This window comes from Phoca vitulina, unplaced genomic scaffold (genome assembly GCF_004348235.1).
Source record: "Phoca vitulina isolate PV1807 unplaced genomic scaffold, GSC_HSeal_1.0 scaffold12, whole genome shotgun sequence".
Taxonomy (NCBI): domain Eukaryota; kingdom Metazoa; phylum Chordata; class Mammalia; order Carnivora; family Phocidae; genus Phoca; species Phoca vitulina.
Window position 1 is genome coordinate 26,308,372 of NW_022589715.1, and position 16,983 is coordinate 26,325,354.

The window sequence follows — 16,983 nt, forward strand, 5'->3', positions numbered from 1 at the left end:
GAAGGAATAGCAGAGGCAGGGTACACATAAGAGGTTTTGTTTGTTCTTTAGAGAGGGGGAGGGAGGGGAGGGACAGAGGAAGAGGGAGAGAGAGACTCTCAAGCAGGCTCCGTGCCCAATACCCCGCCAAGCCTGACGCAGGGCTGCATCTCATGACACTGAGATCATGACCTGAGCCAAAACTGAGTTGGATGCTTAACTGACTGAGCCACCCAGGCTCCCCAAGCTAAGAGATTTAAGATTGGACAGAAAAGTTTCAGTGGGCTTTGGGATGTAGTGGCTATCCTGAATTGTTTGGTACCTGGCCCTGGGGTCATTAGGGCAGAGCAATATTGCCTTGGCTTGTTAAAGTTTGATAAAGAAGGTGATTGGAGGGTTTGGGCTTTTATTGGCTAGAAGGAGAGACATTTGCTATCTCTAGGAACAGTTAGCCCCGGGAAGGGCAGTCTCAGCAAGGCCCCAGATGACAAAATAAATAAATAAATAAATAAAAAACCATGATTAATACAGTTTTCACACAAACATTTATTGCACACCTATATACCAGATGATTAATCAGTGAAAAAAACACAAATCTGCTCTTGAGTAGCTTGCAGTCCAGTGAGGGATACACACAAGTAAATAGCATGCGAGTGCATTGATAGGGGAAGAATTAGATATTGTGAGGGCACAGGACAGGTCCCTAACTGGTTTTGAGGGGGAGAGTTGTCAAGAAGTTTCCAAGAGGAAATAATGTTCAAACAAGACCTTAAGAAGGAGTTAGAAATTAGCCAGGAGAAATGGGGTGACATTTGTGGGGAGAGATGGAAGAGATTTTCCAGCGGTAGAGGAGTCTGAATGTGTGAGGGCAAGAGGCATGGGAGAGGAAATACAAAGGCTGAAATAGGCTTGTAAACTATGGTAAAGAGTTATTCTAAGGCAAAGGCAATAGGGAGTTTTTGAGGGCTTTTAAAGATGGGAGGGAATCAGATTTGAGTTTATTCAGAGAACACTTAATGTGGATACTTGACTAGAGGGGGAATATAATAGGAGGCTGGTAAAATAATCTAGATTGGAAATTACAGTGGCATGTACTAGAATGGTATCAGTAGATAAAGTGGAAAGTGGCTGAATTTGAGAAATAGTTGCTAAAACAGGAAAAACGTGGTGATTTTGGATAAAGATGATGAGGGAATTAGAAGATTCAAGAATGACATCCAGGATTCTGGCTTCTTACACTGGATCATTAGATGGTAGCATCACTTGCTAATAAGATAAGGCATATATGATAAATTCAGGAGAAAGATAATGTTCAGATCTGGACATGCTAATTTGAGGTGCCACTTTGAACACTCAGGAGGATTAGCGTTCTAGTCCTCTAGATGTGTATCTGAAGCTCATTAGAGATCCAGGCTGGAACTACAGAAAAATGAATCATCAGAGGGGTGCCTAGGTGGCTCAGTTGGTTAAGCATCTGCCTTCAAGTCAGGCCATGATCCCAGGGTCCTGGAATCCAGCCCCATGTTGGGCTCCCTGCTCAGCGGGCAGTCTGCTTCTCCCTCTGTCCCTCCCCCTTGCTTGTGCTCGCTCTCTAATAAATAAAATCTTAAAAAAAAAAAAAAAAGGGAAATCATCAGAATATAGATGTTCATTTGAAGCCGTGAGTGCATGAAATCACTTGGTGCAGACTCAGGACAGAAAAGGGCCTGGAGACAGCCAGAGTAGACTAAGATGAGTCACTGAAAGGAGACTAAAGGAGTGGGCAGAGAAACAGAATGAACCGGGTGAGTGTGATCTCAGAGAAGTTTAAGAGAAGGCTGCTTTTTAAGGAGGACAAAGTGGTAAATTTTAAGTGTTACTGGAAAAGAATGAAAAAAATACATCTAACTTATAGAATTTAGCAACAAAGTCTCTGTTGACTCAGAAGTTTTAGTGGAGTTGAGCTGTGCATGGGTTTTGAAGTGGAGACAGAATTTGGAGAACCTTTATGAGAAGTTTAACTGATGCAGGGCAAAATACGGCAGTGGGTGAAGGTAAATGTTTGGTTTTTCAAAGATATGAGAAACTTAAGCACATTTAAATATTGGTGTGAATGAGCCAGTATAGAGAAAAAAAAAAGTAAAGATAATAGAAGAGAAAGGGAAAAACCAAAGGAATAAGTTCCCTAATGGAGATTAAATCTTATCTGGGGAAAAAAATGGTGTGTCTCCAAAAGTCTCCTTCCCCTTTAAAATGTGGGACAGAAATTGGGTTCTGCTAGGGCTTCCTTACTTACTGATCAAATTGCCTTCTCTCAGGATGTAGGTTATCCAGCACTGTAAATCTTTCAGCACTGTATCTGGAAGAAAATCCTTTATATTTCTGATAAATAGTTTGAGGTACCCTCATTCCATTTTAATGGAATTCAAGTGGAGTAGAGTCAACACTTGTTGACACACTTGCTTTTAAGTTCCCTCCCCAACCAAACAATACTTTTTCAATAAAGGCAAACTGTATTTAAAGTATGTATATACCTTACATAAGAACCAACATTAACAATCTGTGATTGTCCACAAATGTACTAATCTCCAGCCTTGGTTAAATTTTGTTTTACTTTGCTAGTCCTATTTTTTAAAAATCACCAGCTTTTACAAAAGTATCCTCCTTTATCATTACATGTGGGTGCATGCTGTTGAGTCAGTAATCTCCCCCCCTAAATTAGATGCAGTCTGACCTCTAGTTAACAGTGATTGATGATGTCTGAGGCTTTTTTTATACCCCTGCACCTGGACCCTGGGAAAAATGTCAAACTCTCTGGCTGAGGAGGAACTGTACTTTCTTTTGTTTTTTAGGTCCATATTGCTTTAAATTATGAATCAACATTATTATTTCAAGTATTTGATCTAATCTACCATTGGCACCCCGGCTCTATCATCTATTATTAACATGGGTTCATCTTTTTTTTTTTTTTTTAAAGATTTTTATTTATTTGTCAGAGAGAGAGAGAGCACAAGCAGGGGGAGCAGCAGAGGGAGAGGGAGAAGCAGGCTCCTCACTGAGCAAGGAGCCCGATGTGGGACTCGATCCCAGGACCCTGGGATCATGCCCTGAGCCGAAGGCAGACGCTTAACGACTGAGCCACCCAGGCGTCCCAACATGGGTTCATCTTTAAGGGATTATAACTTTTGACATAGTTTCAACATTAATAGTTCAATATTCTGGACCAACTGTTCAACAGAACTTTCTGCAATGATGGAAATATTCTATATCTGCACTGTCCAATACTGTAGACACTAGTTACATGTGGTTACTAAGCACAATGTGCCTAGTGTGACAGAGGAAGTAAATTTTAACTTTTATTTAATCTTAATTAACTTAAATTTAAATAGCTACAAGGGCTCCTGGATGGCTCAGTTAAGCATCTGACTCTTGATCTCAGCTCAGGTCTTGATCTCAGGGTCTTGAGTTCAAGCCCTTAAAAATGGGATGAGCACTGAGTGTTGTATCACTAAATTCTACTCCTGAAACCAGTACTACACTGTATGTTAACTAACTTGAATTTAAATAAAAAATTTTAAAAAATAGCCACAGTGACCCTTGGTAACCTCACTTTTGCGCCTGATTTTGAAAATTATTCATATATAATGGTAATCCCATTGAAAGACTTAAAATGTGATAAAACGTTAGCCACTGAACACTTAATAAAAAGCTAGTGACTACCACTGTTCATTTAATTTTGCCTGTACCTTGCTAAGTTTCAAGGCAAATCCATTAAAAAAAAAAGGTACGTTCATATTCCTCTTTGGCATGAGACTCTAGAATATTTTCTCTTAAGGACCTCTTCTTTACTGATAACAAAGTTAATTGATACTAATAACCAAGTTACTGATAATAATTATTAATGGGTAAATATCGTTTTCTAGCCTTAGAAGCTTAAAAAAAAAGACTTGGCAATGGCTATAAGGCAAAGGCAGACAAACACAAAATCTTTCATATATAATGGTTTATATGATACTTCAGCTGACATTATTAATACTTTATGGAAAATATTCCTATTGAAAAGAATGAAAAATTGATGCTAAGGAAATAAAAACAAAAGCAGATCTCTACTATCAGTAGCTGACAATTACCAATTTCTCAGATAAGAACACAACCTACTTGTGATTGAAGAAGTAGTTATTATTTGTGGACAACGTAAGCAATTTGGCTAGGAAAGAACCAAAGGAAAGGAACCATAAATAATTCAAATTTGGTTAATTTATATAATGAAATGAAATAGTTAATTTTACGCACTAATACACTCAAACTTTCTCTTTACTTCCAATATTTCTAAAAATTCAATTAATCACATAATTCAAATTAAGGTTGTTATTTATAGTTTTTAGCAAGGAACCTCTGATGCTAGAATAAGATAGAAAAAGAAGTATCTCATGAAAGAGATATAATTATAGCCAAATATAAAAATAAGAAAAGCAGACTTGATATAGCTAAATTATTATATTTAAAACACTTAAACTACAGTTTGTGGGGCGGGCATTTAAAAGCTTCCTTTAAGTCAAAGAGGATGAATTTTGAAAGGAGAAAAGCAATTTATGAACCTATGGACATATTACTGGGGAAGAAAAACTATCAAATTCCAAAAGTTAAATCTAATTGGAAAAAAATCTAACTAGAAAGAAAAAAATTCTGTTTTCAACTAAGTTTTGTGTCCATTTTATATAAGAGCTTATTTATTCTTTTTCCAAATGGGTATTTATTATTTGTACAGATACATAAAAATGATTCCCAATTTTTAAAATATACCAAAAATATACATTAACCACAAAAAGCATTTACTCTGACTGGAAAGAAGATGAGCATGGCTATTTGCAAAATAGCAGTAAACATAAGAAGCAAACATATAAATCATGACAAGTGTACATCCCATTTTTGACAAAAATAAGTTCTATTTTTACATTATGCTTTATTGTAAGCTTCTGTATGAGATCCTCCGACCTTATTTACATATACTATGAAATTTCTATTAGCATGTATAACTCAAAGGCACTCAATTCAGAGGTTGTAAGGTCCTGAGCTTAAGTAGGAAATAGGATTCCCAACCAAAATTTGAACATAAATAATTCTGAAGATCAGAGAATATGAAAATGTTTAAAGTGTAATATTTGGTACATAAATAATCCATGACCTAAGAATAAAGTACAGAATGTCAAAGAAAAGACCATGTAAGGCAAAGAAATATCCTCAGGTTCAAACTGATTTTCTCCCCCATTCAAGTTCATTTGAAAGTATAAAGCTGATTTTGTTAAAAATCCTAAGGAAGCTAAATTAAAAGCAAAATAAAATAGCATGAAAATGCTTATGTTAAATAAAAAGTTCCCCAGCTTAGTCTCCAAAACCACAAAAAAGTATTTAATGATTAAAAACAAGCACAGCTTGGAGGGATATCAGAGTATGAGGAGGAATCATAAAGAGCAGTTGAAAAAATTAAAGGACAGCTTCAAATGTACCAACTGAAAGAGCATTTATAATTAGCCATTCAAATTGTTCCTTTAGCGTTCTTTTAGCCAAATAAAAATAAATTTACAGATAGATAACTGACGTTCACTAACATAGGTAGGATCAAAGTTTAAACTAAAAATTAAATCTATATTAGGCTGCAAAGTGAAATTTACCTACAGCGGTTTTCTTCTGATGCTTAAAAATTAAAAGCACGAGTCAACATCTTTATAACAGAAATGGTTTGACAGGTATTTTCTTGGCTTTAAAACGTTTTTTTTTTCATGTATGCATAGAAATGTAATGAGCATAAGAACAGTCTTCCGTATTATCTGTACAGTTCATAAGGCCTTTGTCATTGTTAGTCACCTTAGATGTGAGTATCAGTAGGGCCATTAAATTAAAGCTGGCCGAAAAAGTTTTCAAAGTAAGGAAGTTGCAGTTGTTTCCAACTGATGAGATCCTCAGTTTTCTGGATTTTCTGGATGACGATTATTTTCAGTTCTTTTTTCTGGTGATATATACAGGAAGTTACAGCAGATGTATAAAGGGAAGATCAGAAGCCTGCTGTCCAAGTTCATCACTACTTGTTCCTATAAAACAAATTTGTAGCTTTAATGACAAGACAAACAGAAAACAGAAAACCATACTGTTGAACTGAGTAAACTGAAGGAGATCATATGGTGGTTAAGAGCTTGCATCTGAAGTCTCAAAGTCACCATTCTAATCTTGAAACTCCCACCTACTAGCTGTGACGTTGGACAAGTCAATGACTTGTCAACTGCAGCTTCCTTACTGTAAAATAAATAAAAGTACTCACCTCACATAATTATAGTGAGGATTAAATGACACAATGCACATAGAGGACTCAGCAAAGCCAGCCATGTATGAAGTACTCAGTAATGGTAGTTATTTTCTTTTTTTTTTTTTAAAGGTTTTCTTTTTTTTTTTAAAGATTTTATTTATTTGACAGAGAGACACAGTGAGAGCAGGATCACAAGCAGGGGGAGAGGGAGAGGGAGAAACAGGCTTCCCGTGGAGCAGGGAGCCCGATGCGGGGCTCAATCCCAGGACCCTGGGATCATGACCTGAGCCGAAGGCAGACGCTTAACGACTGAGCCACCCAGGCGCCCCATGTAGTTATTTTCATTATTGAAAAATTTCTATCAAGTACCTACGTATCTTATGAACAGATATAGTCAAGAAAAATATAGCAATTTGGCTTCATTTCCTGACGGCCTGTAGGTATAGCAAATAAATGGGAAGAAGGTGGGAAGCCATTATTAGCACTAACAAGCATGGTTCCCACGTTCCCACTCTTGTCTAAGATTTTCCACTATCTCTAATGCAAACATATTGTCTCTTGGAATGTAAAATACATTATCATGTAAAATCAATTTCAGGCTCAGTTACATCAGCACACATGAGAATGCCTTGAAATCTCACAGAGACAAGAGTTGATCCTATATCTGAGAGCCACAAATGTAACCATCTCTCATTCTACAGATCTCCATTTGGAACCCTGTATGAACAGCATTTGGTGAACAGAGTAAGTCTTCAGAGGAAAAGGAGCAGCACTGGAACTTCTACTTTCTGAATACTTAGATATATTCTCTGCAGTAATATACATTGGTTTTGCCTTATTTTATACATTTTGAAGAACATACTATTAAACACTATTTAAGCCTCAAGTTTTTGATTTTTTACTAAGGAAGATGCTCCTACAATGAAGAGAGACTAACATACTGGAACATTTGAATGACTGATGTAGGCTTAACTGGACATAGCTTCTGTATTGGGGGAAAAGCAAGATAAATTGGATAAGGAAGGTAAGGAACACACACACACACAAAGTGGAAGCAGAGAAGCCCATATATCACAGCATCAGACAGAGTGGCGGCATCCTCCTAGGTTTCCATTTCTACTTCCAGACCGTTTTTCTCCATCTTCGTTTACAAATCTCTGCTTCTCTGAGGTTCACCTCCTGTTCTGTACAGAGCTCTATTACTTCCCCACATTCTTCATCTAGGTCTAAATTCCAAGATCTATACATCTAACTCTCTACTGGAAATTTTCACTTAGACATAAAGCAACTCCAATTCAAACCATCAGCTACTGGCTACTACCTCTTCTTTACAGGCCATCTATACTTTCACTCTTGCAGTTTGGCTTTGACTCGCCATCCCAGCTCTTGAATGTCTCACCAGGTTACTTTTTTTGCTCATCCCTCAAATACCAGTGTCCCCTAGGTTTCTGTCCTGTTAGATTCTCTACACATTTCCTGGAGGCTATCTCATCCAGTCATTATTTCTAGCCCAGGCATTGCTTGTAAACCCCAGATCCATTTATCCACCACCCAGCACACTTTCATCTCAATGCCCTCAAATTAAATATGGCTTAAATTGAATTCATCATCTTTTCACCTGCAGTTTGTCATGTTCATTTTCCTTCCTATATTTCAAATCAAAGGAATAAGTACTATAAATCAAGTTGCCCAAGTCAGAATACTAGGAACTATTTTTAAAAAAGGTTTTATTTATTTATTTGTCAGAGAAAGAGAGATAGCACAAGTAGGGGGAGTGGCAGAGGGAGAAGCAGGCTCCCCACTGAGCAAGGAGTCTAATGTGGGACTCGATCCCGGGACCCTGGGATCACGACCTGAGCCGAAGGCAGACGCTTAACCGAATGAGCCACCCAGGCAACCCTAGGAACTATCTTTAACTACTCTCTCATCTTCACACAATTAGGCACCAAATTCTATCAACTGCACTGCTTTATTTCTAGAACCCATCAACGTTTCTTCATCCCCATTGCTACCTTCCTTAAGGTTTTCATCCTTTATCTGGATTATAACAATAGCTTCTAAATCATCTTTCACCTATTACCATGTCTCTAATCCTTCTTACACATTGCTGAGATCCTTCACCTAATGCAAATCTAGTCTGCATAGTCCTGTAAGATAGATAGCTATAAAACAGGGGCGCCTGGGTGGCTCAGTCATAAAGCGTCTGCCTTCAGCTCAGGTCGTGACCCCAGGGTCCTGGGATCGAGCCCCGAGTTGGGCTCCCTGCTCAGCGGGAAGCCTGCTTCTCCCTCTCCCACTCCCCCTGCTTGTGTTCACTGTCTTGCTGTCAAATAAATAAAATATTAAAAAAAAATTTTAAACTGAATCAGCTCTTTTAAAAAAAAAGATAACTATAAATTATACAAAAATTGGGGGCACCTGGGTGGCACAGAACCTAGCACATGGCAGGGACTCAAATGTTTGCTGAATGAACACTCAAGGAACACTTGAAATACAACTATTATATTGGCCTGGTGTTTTTGAATCTCTGGCTGCTTTGAGCCATGACAGTATTTTTTATGAAGTTCCAGGTAGAAAGTAAAGATAGCCATTGTTCATGCAGCTCCAGAGGGTGCCAGGGGGACTAACAAAGTTCTATTGAAGGCAGATCTGAACTTTTCTTATTATGTATCTACCTTCTCAAATACTATCTACCATGTGTGAGAGAGTCTGCTCTCTGTTGCTAGAATTGCAACAAGTGGAGGATCCTCTGTCAAAATGTTGTTAAAGGAATTCTCATACAGGCTATGTGAGGTCAGAACTATGTGAGGTTACAACTATCACTCCAAGGTTCCTTGCAGTGCTAAATTCTCATGTTCTGTAAGAGGCTCTTCAGTTGAAGAAAACGGCTAGCTTCTAATAATTAATGTGAACTACAGGCTCTGAACCTTTTATTAAAAAACAGTATGTCCCTTGGAATGGTGGTTAGTTTTAATAGAAGTAAACTTCCTTAGTATTTTTTTTTTAGATTATTTATTTGAGAGAGAGAGAGAGCATGCACGAGAGCGAGCGTGTGTGCCAGTGAACATGAGCAGGCGGAACAGCAGCAGGGGGGAAGGAGAAGCAGGCTCCACGCTGGGCAGGGAGCCTGATGCTGGGCTCGATCCCAGGACCCGGGACCATGACCTGAGCTGAAGGTGCTTAACTGAGTGAGCCACCCAGGCGCCCCTAAACTTCATTAACATTTTAGGACCTCTCATGTTACTTTTTGAAAATGGTTTACTTTCTTATCATGACATTTTGAAACTTCTGCATGCATGTGATATATGAAGAAACAAATGGCTTTAGAGTTTGGGAACATAAAAGATGCTTGTTACTTTAGAAATCTATTGTGCTAGAGGATAATGTTCTCTTAATATTCAGGAGCTATGCAGACATACTGGATTATCTTCAAGGTGTTTGCTATTTTTTTTTTTTATTTTTATTTTTTTTTAAAGATTTTGTTTATTTATTTGACAAAGAGAGAGAGATAGTGAGAGCAGGAACACAAGCAGGGGGAGTGGGAGAGGGAGAAGCAGGCTTCCCACCGAGCAGGGAACCCGATGCGGGGCTCGATCCCAGGACCCTGGGATCATGACCTGAGCCGAAGGCAGACACTTAATGACTGAGGCACCCAGGCGCCCCCAAGGTGTTTGCTATTAATCTATAAATAAATGCATTTATGAGCACAATGAATAAAGCAATTAGGATTCATAACTTTTTGAAGAAGTTATTCAGGATAAACAATTATTTCCCTATTATCAGCTTTTCCCTGCCCCCCAAATCAAATTGTTTCCTTTTTTTGGTCTTAGTTACACTTCTAATAAAATGGGGGTAAATTATGCATATGTGAACACAGTATTTCCATCTCTACCTTCAAAAAACTTTTTTTTAAAAAGATTTTATTTATTTGACACAGGGGCGGGGGAGAGGAAGCACAAGCCCGGGGAACAGAGGGGCAGAGGGAGAAGCAGGCTCCACGCTGAGCAGGGAGCCCAATGTGGGGGCTCTGAGGCTCAATCCCAGGACCCTGGGATCACGACCAGAGCTGAAGGCAGCTGCTTAACCGACTGAGCCACCCAGGTGCCCTCAAAAAACTTTTAAACCAATCTTTAAATCAAATGTTAATTCTACTTAAGAATTTTCAAGAGGATTCAAAAGACAAATACTATAACCAAACAACAGAAAAGTAATCAAACATACCTGATCCTTTTCAAGTGTAAGTATTTGATAGCCAGTTGTTCTACTACATACTAGTTTTCCACTACTATCAAAAGAGGCCAAACGTAATCTAGGATTAAAAAAACAAACAATACAAATAAAAAAAATAAACATTTTTTTTTTAAAGTAATCTCTACACCCAATATGGGGCTCAAACCCACAACCCCAAGATCAAGAGTCGCATGCTCCACTAACTGAGCCAGCCAGGTACCCCTAAACATATGACTTTTTAACCACAGATTAATTTAAACAAGCCCTCCTTCACTTTAATATTTACTTTTCTCTTCCATATTCTTTTATTTGATAAAAGATTTTAAGTAGTCTTTTCAAATTCTAAACTGATCCTCTTGGAGATATGTAAGCTTACGCTATTATACATATCTGGGATATAAAATAATTCATAAATGTCTTTTTTATTGTGGTAGAATATACATAAAATTTACTATTTTAACCAAGTGTATAGTTCTCAGCATTAAATATATTCACACTGTTCTGCAATCATCAGTGTCATCCATCTCCAGAACTTTTTCATCTTCCCATCTGAAACTCTGTACCCAGTGAACACGAATTCCGCATTTCCCCTACCTCGGCCCTTGACAACCACCATTCTAATTTCTCTGTCTATGAACTTGTCTACTCGAGGTACCTCATATGAGTAGAATAACACAGGATCTGTTCTTTTGTGACTGGCTTATTTCACTTAACATAATGTCATCAAGGTTCATGTTGGTGCATGTGTAAGAATTTCCTTCCATTTCAAGGCTGAATAAAATTCCATTGTAGATACGGACAATATCTACATGGACACCCGTTGATGGACACTTGGGTTGCTTCCACCTTCTGGCCATTGTGAATAATGCTGCTGTGAAAATGAATGTACCAATAATATCTGTGCCAGTCCCTCCTTATAATTCTTCTGGGTAAATACCCAGAAGGGGAATTGTTGGATCATATGGTAATTCTATGTTTAATATTTTGAGGAAACGCCATTTCATTTTCCATAAAGGATATACCATTTTACATTCCCATCAGCAATGCACAAAGGTCCAATTTCTCCACATCCTCATCAACACTTTTTGTTTTTGATAATAACCATCCCAATGGGTTTGAGGTGGTATCTCACTGTGACTTTGATTTGTGTTTCTCTAATGATTAGTGATGCTGAGCATCTTTTCAAACATGAAAAGATGCTTATTGGCCATCTGCATATCTTCTTTGGAGAAATGTTTATTTAAGTCTGTTGCCCATGTTTGGATGAGGTTATGTTTTTGTTGTGGAGTTCTCTAGATATTCTGGGTATTAGTTCCTTCACAGATACATGGTTAGCAAATATTTTCTCCCATTCTCTGGGTTGTCTTTTTACTCTTGTGATTCTGTCCTTTGATACACAAGAGTTTTTAATTTTGATGAAGTCAAATTTATTTTTTTCTTTTGTTGCCTATGCTTTGGTGTCATATTGAAGAAATCATTGCAAAATCCAATGTCAAGAAGCTTTTCCCCTATGTTTTCTTCCAAGAGTTGTTTTATAGTTTCAGCTCTTATGTTTAGGCCTTTGATCCATTTTGAGTTCATTTTTGCATGTGGTGTAAGGTAAGTATAAATATATGACTTAAAAAAATCCACTCATTAAGCTATTTTCCAATTTGTCAGTATCCTCTCAAGAAAGATAGCCAGCTCAACTATCAGGCAAAGTTGGATATATGAAATCCCACAGAAAGTGAAGGACAATACCAGACATGTTTTCCTATAAAAATACCTTACCGTCTTTCCTTTCTGGACCTTTAATTTGCAAGAACGGCAGCAAGGCAACAGCTTCAAGCCTATTATCAATCCTGTATCATTCATATTCCAGCCTATTCTTTCTGACATACTAGATCCAGGCTTTTTGATTTTGATTATTACTAACATTTCACAGGAATAGAACCTTAATAGTTCTTTGCACTTTCATATATACTGTCTCTTACCAAAACTCTACTACTATCGGTGTAAATTATAGGTTTTATTTTATTTCTTATATTTTTTCTGGAGTGAGGAAGGGAAATTTCATCCTACCTAAACGCTATGCTCCTTCGAGGTTGTAAACTGACAGATCCACTACACGGCTGATTCAGTGTATTGCGTTTGAAAATGATGTATCGATTGGTGTAAGTTACAAGCAGGTCAAAGCCGAAGTTAAAACCTGTCCACCGCCAGCAGTACTAAGAAATACAAAAGAGAAAGATCTACTTCAGTTTATCATACTAGCAAGTCAAAAATAAAAAATTCAAAATGTCTTTTCTTCCTTTAACTCATTCCAAATATTTCTCTCTCATGGGTACCTTCCCCTTAAGGCTTGCCACACATGATATATCTGTGAATATATATAAAGGTTTACCACATGGGTATAATATAGTTCAAACCAGAAAAGCAGCCTTTATGATCATCATTCTTTAAGGTACTTTCCTAATATCACCTCTTCATGATCTGTTTTGTTTTGTTATTTCTCCACACTGTAATTCTGTCATAAGTAATATAGCTTTTCACTGCAACTCTAAGGAGGTATAGCTTAGGGGGCCAGGAGGCTATATGGAGGTAGTAAGAACCCATTAAAATCCACCTTGCTTTAAAAATACTCTAAATTCCTGGGCGCCTGGGTGGCTCAGTTGGTTAAGCGACTGCCTTCGGCTCAGGTCATGATCCTGGAGTCCCAGGATCGAGTCCCGCATCGGGCTCCCTGCTTGGCAGGGAGTCTGCTTCTCCCTCTGACCCTCCTCCTTCTCATGCTCTGTGTCTCTCATTCTCTCTCTCAGATAAATAAATAAAATCTTTAAAAAATAAAAATAAAAATACTCTAAATTCCTTAAATAACTAACCAACTGATACATATTGTTACTTTATTTATTTATAATTTATTTTTAGAAGATTTTATTTATTTATCTATTTGACAGAGAGCCCAATGTGGGGTTCGATCCCAAGACCCTGGAGATCATGACCCGAGCTGAAGGCAGCCACTCAACCAACTGAGCTGCCCAGGCGCCCCTATTTATTTATTTTTTTAAAGTTTATTTAGTAATCCCTACAGCCAGCGTGGGGCTCATGACCCCGAGATCAAGAGTTGCATGCTCTTCTGAGTCAGTGAGGCACCCCACAACTGAATTATTTTAAATACCCTCATGAGGTTCACAAGTTTGTTTGATCTATCACCTAACAGTTAATGGACTATTAAGCAAGCTGGTATGGTATAGTGAAGGAAAGTTAGGGCTTCAAGTGTTTGGTTGACACTCTGAATTACAACATTAATTTAATAGCTCACAGCTATTTATTGAGCACATATTATGTGCCAAATACTGTTCTAGGCATTGAAGAATAGTAAGTTTCTGCCCTGGTAGAATGTGTATTTTAATATGTGTATATGTTTGTGTGGAAGGAATAGGTGGAATGGAATGGAAGAGAACAAAACAGAATAGAATGTCAGGATAGAGTGACAGGATAGAAAAGAGGGGGCTTCAGCTGGGGAGCCTCCTGGTTCAGACAGGTGGTCAGGGAAAGTCTCTCCAAGGAGATACTAGGTGAGCCAGGCCCTGAGTCAGCTAAGGAGCAGACCAGTAACTATCTGGGGAAAGAGTGACTTAGGCAAAGAGAAGAGCAAGTACAAAGCTCTGGAGATAAAAACATGCTTGGCTTATCTGAGGAACAGCAAGAAGGGCTATGTGGCTAGGGCAGTCACGTGGGTGGACAAGAGACGGGGATAAGTTCAGAGAGTCAGTCAGGGGTCAGAAAATGTAGGGCTGAGGAGTCCATAGTAAGGAAGGGCATGCATTTCTTCTAAGTGCAGTAAGAAGCTGATGGCAAGTTTTAGGAAAGGAAGTAACATGATCTAACTTGCATTCTAAAAAGATGACTTTGGCTGTTGTACGGAAAACAACATGTAGAAGAGCAAGAGTGAAAATAGGCACAGCAGTTATGAGGCTACTACCACAGCCCAGGCAAGAGATAATGCTGGCTTGGATTTGGGTGGTAGTGGCAGACATGCTAAGAATAGATTTCACAAGGACAGCCTGGAAGAATTCCTTATGAACACCAGCTGTGGTATTTAAGAAAGAAGAATCCAAAGTTTGTAGCTTATTCAACAGATTAACAGAGGGGCCATTTATGGGTTAGAGAATTACTTGGAAAGGAGAAAGTTTAGGGATGATAAAGAGTTCAGCTTGGGACTATTTTATTCAAGATGCTACTAGGATTCTAAAAAAGATGTCAAGTGAGTAGCTGGATATATGAATCTGGAGTTAGAGGTCATCAGTGAAGTCTAAGGAACTAGATGTGATCACTTCGGAGTGAGCTTCGACAGGGAAGAAGTCCATTTGTGGAGAAAGAGAAGGATCTAGGCAAAGACTTAGAAGGAACAGCCAGTGAATTGGGAAGAAAACCAGCAGAATATGCTGTCCTGGAAGTCAAATGCAGAAAATCTCTAAGGAAGAGTGAGTGCAGATATGTCATGTCGCCAAGAACTTTTGGAAGACTAAACAGTAACTACCTGACCTGGAGGTGTGGAAATCACTGGTGACAACAGCATGGCAGTTTCACTGGAGTTTACTGGGATAAATGAACTGGAATGAATTCAAGAGAGCATCGGAAAACAAGAAGTATAGACAAATATGAGCAACTTTTTCCATGAGTTTTTTGCTTAAAAGAGATGCACAGAAAAGGGAGTGGTAGCTAGAGAAGAATGTGGGGTCGGGGTGTGGTTCCAGATGGGTGGTGGTATGGTATGTTATATGCTCAATGCCAATGACCCAGTACAAGAGAAAAACTGATGAGGCAGGACAGGGAGGTGATGACTGCAGGAGCAAAGCTTCTGAACAGGGATGGAGTTTTTTATGATGGGAGGGGATGGACTAGGACAGAAGCAGATGGTTCATCCATTCTAATAAGAGGAAAAGCACAGCACACAGCTACAGCTGCAGTGAGACTGGCAGAACTGTTTGGTAGGAGGATGTGTAGATTCTCTTCCTATTGCTTTTATCTTCTGAGTGATGAAAGAAACAAGGTCATCAGATAAGAATGAGGGTGGTAGCACTGCCCCTTTTAAAGAAGGTCTGAGAGGTACTCAAAGAGTGGCAGGATGAATTCACTAGGGAAATGTAGGAGGATCGCATGCAGCACTTGTTTGAAGTTTACAGTTACAAACATTCAAGTGACACCTGGTGGGGTACACTTTTTCTTTAGTCATATCCATCTGTTTGGAAGCAGGCATGGAGTGCACAGCAAGTCAGGATTTCACAGGAATTGGAGTTTAGCCAGCTGAGCTTGACAGAGTAAAAAGGGAAGTTAAGAGTATTAGCCAGGGACCAATTTTAAGATGGAACATAAAATATAAGTCAAGTAAAGAAAGAAGTAGGGACATGGTGAGAGGGTAGTGGGAAAAAAGTAGTACGAACAATGTATTCTACACTGGTGGAGTTAAAAAACTGTTGGGAGTCCAGGTTCTAGAAAGAGAGTGGTAGAAAGATAACAGGAGTGGAGTCTGAAAATGGTCTGCTTGAAATGGCGATTTTGAAGGGGGTTTATTATTTAGTAAAGCAAAAACTGAGGATATGCTTCCAGGAAATGGGTGCTGGAGGTAGGGTAGAGCATAAGATCCCTGTGGGGAGGAAGGTCAGGGAACAGAGACACTAAAATCACCAAGACTGATAACAAGAACAATGATAAATACAGATGGCCCAGTGAAGGATGGCTACAATAAGGGTCGTGAGTGGTGCAGTAGAAGCATGTGCTTCAAAGGAGCTGTGGTTCAATGAGAGATGAGGCAGGAACACGTTGTAGAAGCAGCAACAAGGAAGACTAAGGAATAAAGAAGACACCTACCTATTCCCCTTTCATACGCTGCTAACATTTATCACAATTACGAATGCAAACAACTTCTAAAAACAAAGAAGTTGAAATGAGGGAAAATCTGGGAGAAAAGTAACTGAATGGTTATTTAAATTAGGTTGAATTATTATTATTTTTTAGAGGGGGGAGGGGCTGAGGGAGAGGAGAGAGAAAGAACCTTAAGTAGTCTCCACGCCCAGTGTGGGAGTCTGACTCGGGGTTCGATCTCACAACCCTGAGATCATGACCTGAGCTGAAATCAAGAGTCCGATGCTTAATCGACTGAGCCACCCAGGTGCCCCAGGCTGAATTATTTTTTAAGATGAAAATTACAATTAGTTAGAGTGGGATTTTAAAAACTGTAGTTCTTGTCCCATTAAAATCAATTTAATGAGTCACAATAAGCTTTTTAAAAAAATTAAATAGAAAATAGGTCCTTTGGACACAGCAACAGTAAGTATTGTTTCATAATACTTTTGTTTCACTGACATACATTTATATATGACGGTAATGAAAAACAGAAGTCTAAATGTGGGTAGCAATCAAAGGGTTTAAAATGTCTTTGATTTAAGGTAATTGTAAATTAGAAAGAATCACTTTTAAGACTACGTAATAGCTCCCATATAATTTCTTAT

General features: G+C 38.5%; 1 protein-coding gene across 1 annotated transcript in view; it reads right to left on the reverse strand.

The window, feature by feature from the left end:
• Positions 1-4,664: 4,664 nt before the first annotated feature.
• GMCL1 (germ cell-less 1, spermatogenesis associated) overlaps positions 4,665-16,983 on the reverse strand; it is a 36,756-nt gene continuing 24,437 nt past the window's right edge. Inside the window, exons 12-14 of the mRNA XM_032410763.1 lie at positions 12,551-12,696; positions 10,481-10,568; positions 4,665-6,047 (exon numbers count right to left, since the gene is read on the reverse strand). Of these exons, the coding sequence (XP_032266654.1) occupies positions 5,919-6,047; positions 10,481-10,568; positions 12,551-12,696 (363 nt within the window). The 3' untranslated portion in view covers positions 4,665-5,918. The remainder of the gene's footprint in view (positions 6,048-10,480; positions 10,569-12,550; positions 12,697-16,983) is intronic.